General features: G+C 42.7%; 1 protein-coding gene across 1 annotated transcript; it reads left to right on the forward strand.

The window, feature by feature from the left end:
- Positions 1-11: 11 nt before the first annotated feature.
- Positions 12-667, forward strand: LOC106013729 (the record flags this gene model as incomplete). Its single annotated transcript, XM_013090229.1, is given in 2 exon segments — positions 12-24; positions 435-667. Coding segments are annotated over 2 exon segments (246 nt in total), but the record flags the coding sequence as incomplete, so codon positions are not given.
- Between the last annotated feature and the right edge of the window lie 611 nt (positions 668-1,278).

Below are 1,278 nucleotides of genomic sequence, written 5' to 3' on the forward strand. Positions count from 1 at the left end.
CGTGTGTCATACAGCAGGGTTACGGTAACTACACACGTGTGTCATACAGCAGGGTTACGGTAACTACACACGTGTGTCATACAGCAGGGTTACGGTAACTACACACGTGTGTCATACGGTAACTACACACGTGTGTCATACGGTAACTACACACGTGTGTCCTAGGAGATGAGATAGGAGATGAGATTGTACTTCTGAACCGCTCAATGATATGATGAAATGGTCCCAAGTTATGCCTCAATCTCCCCCCATTTCCCTGACAATCCATCTTTCCCTGACAATCCATCTTTCCCTGACAATCCAACTTTCCCTGACAATCCATCTTTCCCTGACAATCCATCTTTCCCTGACAATCCAACTTTCCCTGACAATCCATCTTTCCCTGACAATCCATCTTTCCCTGACAATCCACCTTTCCTCTTTCCCTGGCACAGATTCGCTGCCTGCCCCGCCAACCAACTTAGAACTGGACTACGTGGACACCCACGTGGCGGTGATCTCGTTTGAGCCGACCCGCTGGGTACAAGAGCCGGGGGCGCTGCGCTACGTGGTGCAACTTCGCACGGGCCGGACGGGAGGCTTTGTGGACGTGGTGCGACTCTTTGGCTTTGTTCACTCCCTTCTTTCTCTACCCAGAGTTGTTCTGTTCAGCATGTTATCTCTGTGATAACTCTGAGTGTATCATGTATGATAACTGTGAACTTATGATGATGTGTGATGTATGATGTATGATGTGTGATGTATGATGTATGATAACTGTGAACTTATGATGATGTGTGATGTGTGATGTATGATGTATGATAACTGTGAGTGTATGATCTATGATGTATGATGTGTGATGTATGGTGTGTGATGTATGATGTGTGATAACTGTGAGTGTATGATGTATGATAACTGTGAGTGTATGATGTATGATGTGTGATAACTGTGAGTGTATGATGTATGATGTATGATATCTGTGAGTGTATGTTGTATGATGTGTGATGTATGATAACTGTGAGTGTATGATGTGTGATGTATGATGTGTGATAACTGTGAGTGTATGATGTATGATAACTGACTGTGAGTGTATGATGTATGATGTATGATAACTGTGAGTGTATGATGTATGATTTGTGATGTATGATGTGTGATGTATGATGTGTGATAACTGTGAGTGTATGATGTATGATGTGTGATGTATGATGTATGATAACTGTGATGTATGATGTGTGATGTATGATGTATGATGTATGATGTGTGATGTATGATAACTGTGAGTGTATGATGAAGTGTGAT

This window comes from Aplysia californica, unplaced genomic scaffold (genome assembly GCF_000002075.1).
Source record: "Aplysia californica isolate F4 #8 unplaced genomic scaffold, AplCal3.0 scaffold01186, whole genome shotgun sequence".
In the NCBI taxonomy this organism is placed as follows: Eukaryota; Metazoa; Mollusca; class Gastropoda; order Aplysiida; family Aplysiidae; genus Aplysia; species Aplysia californica.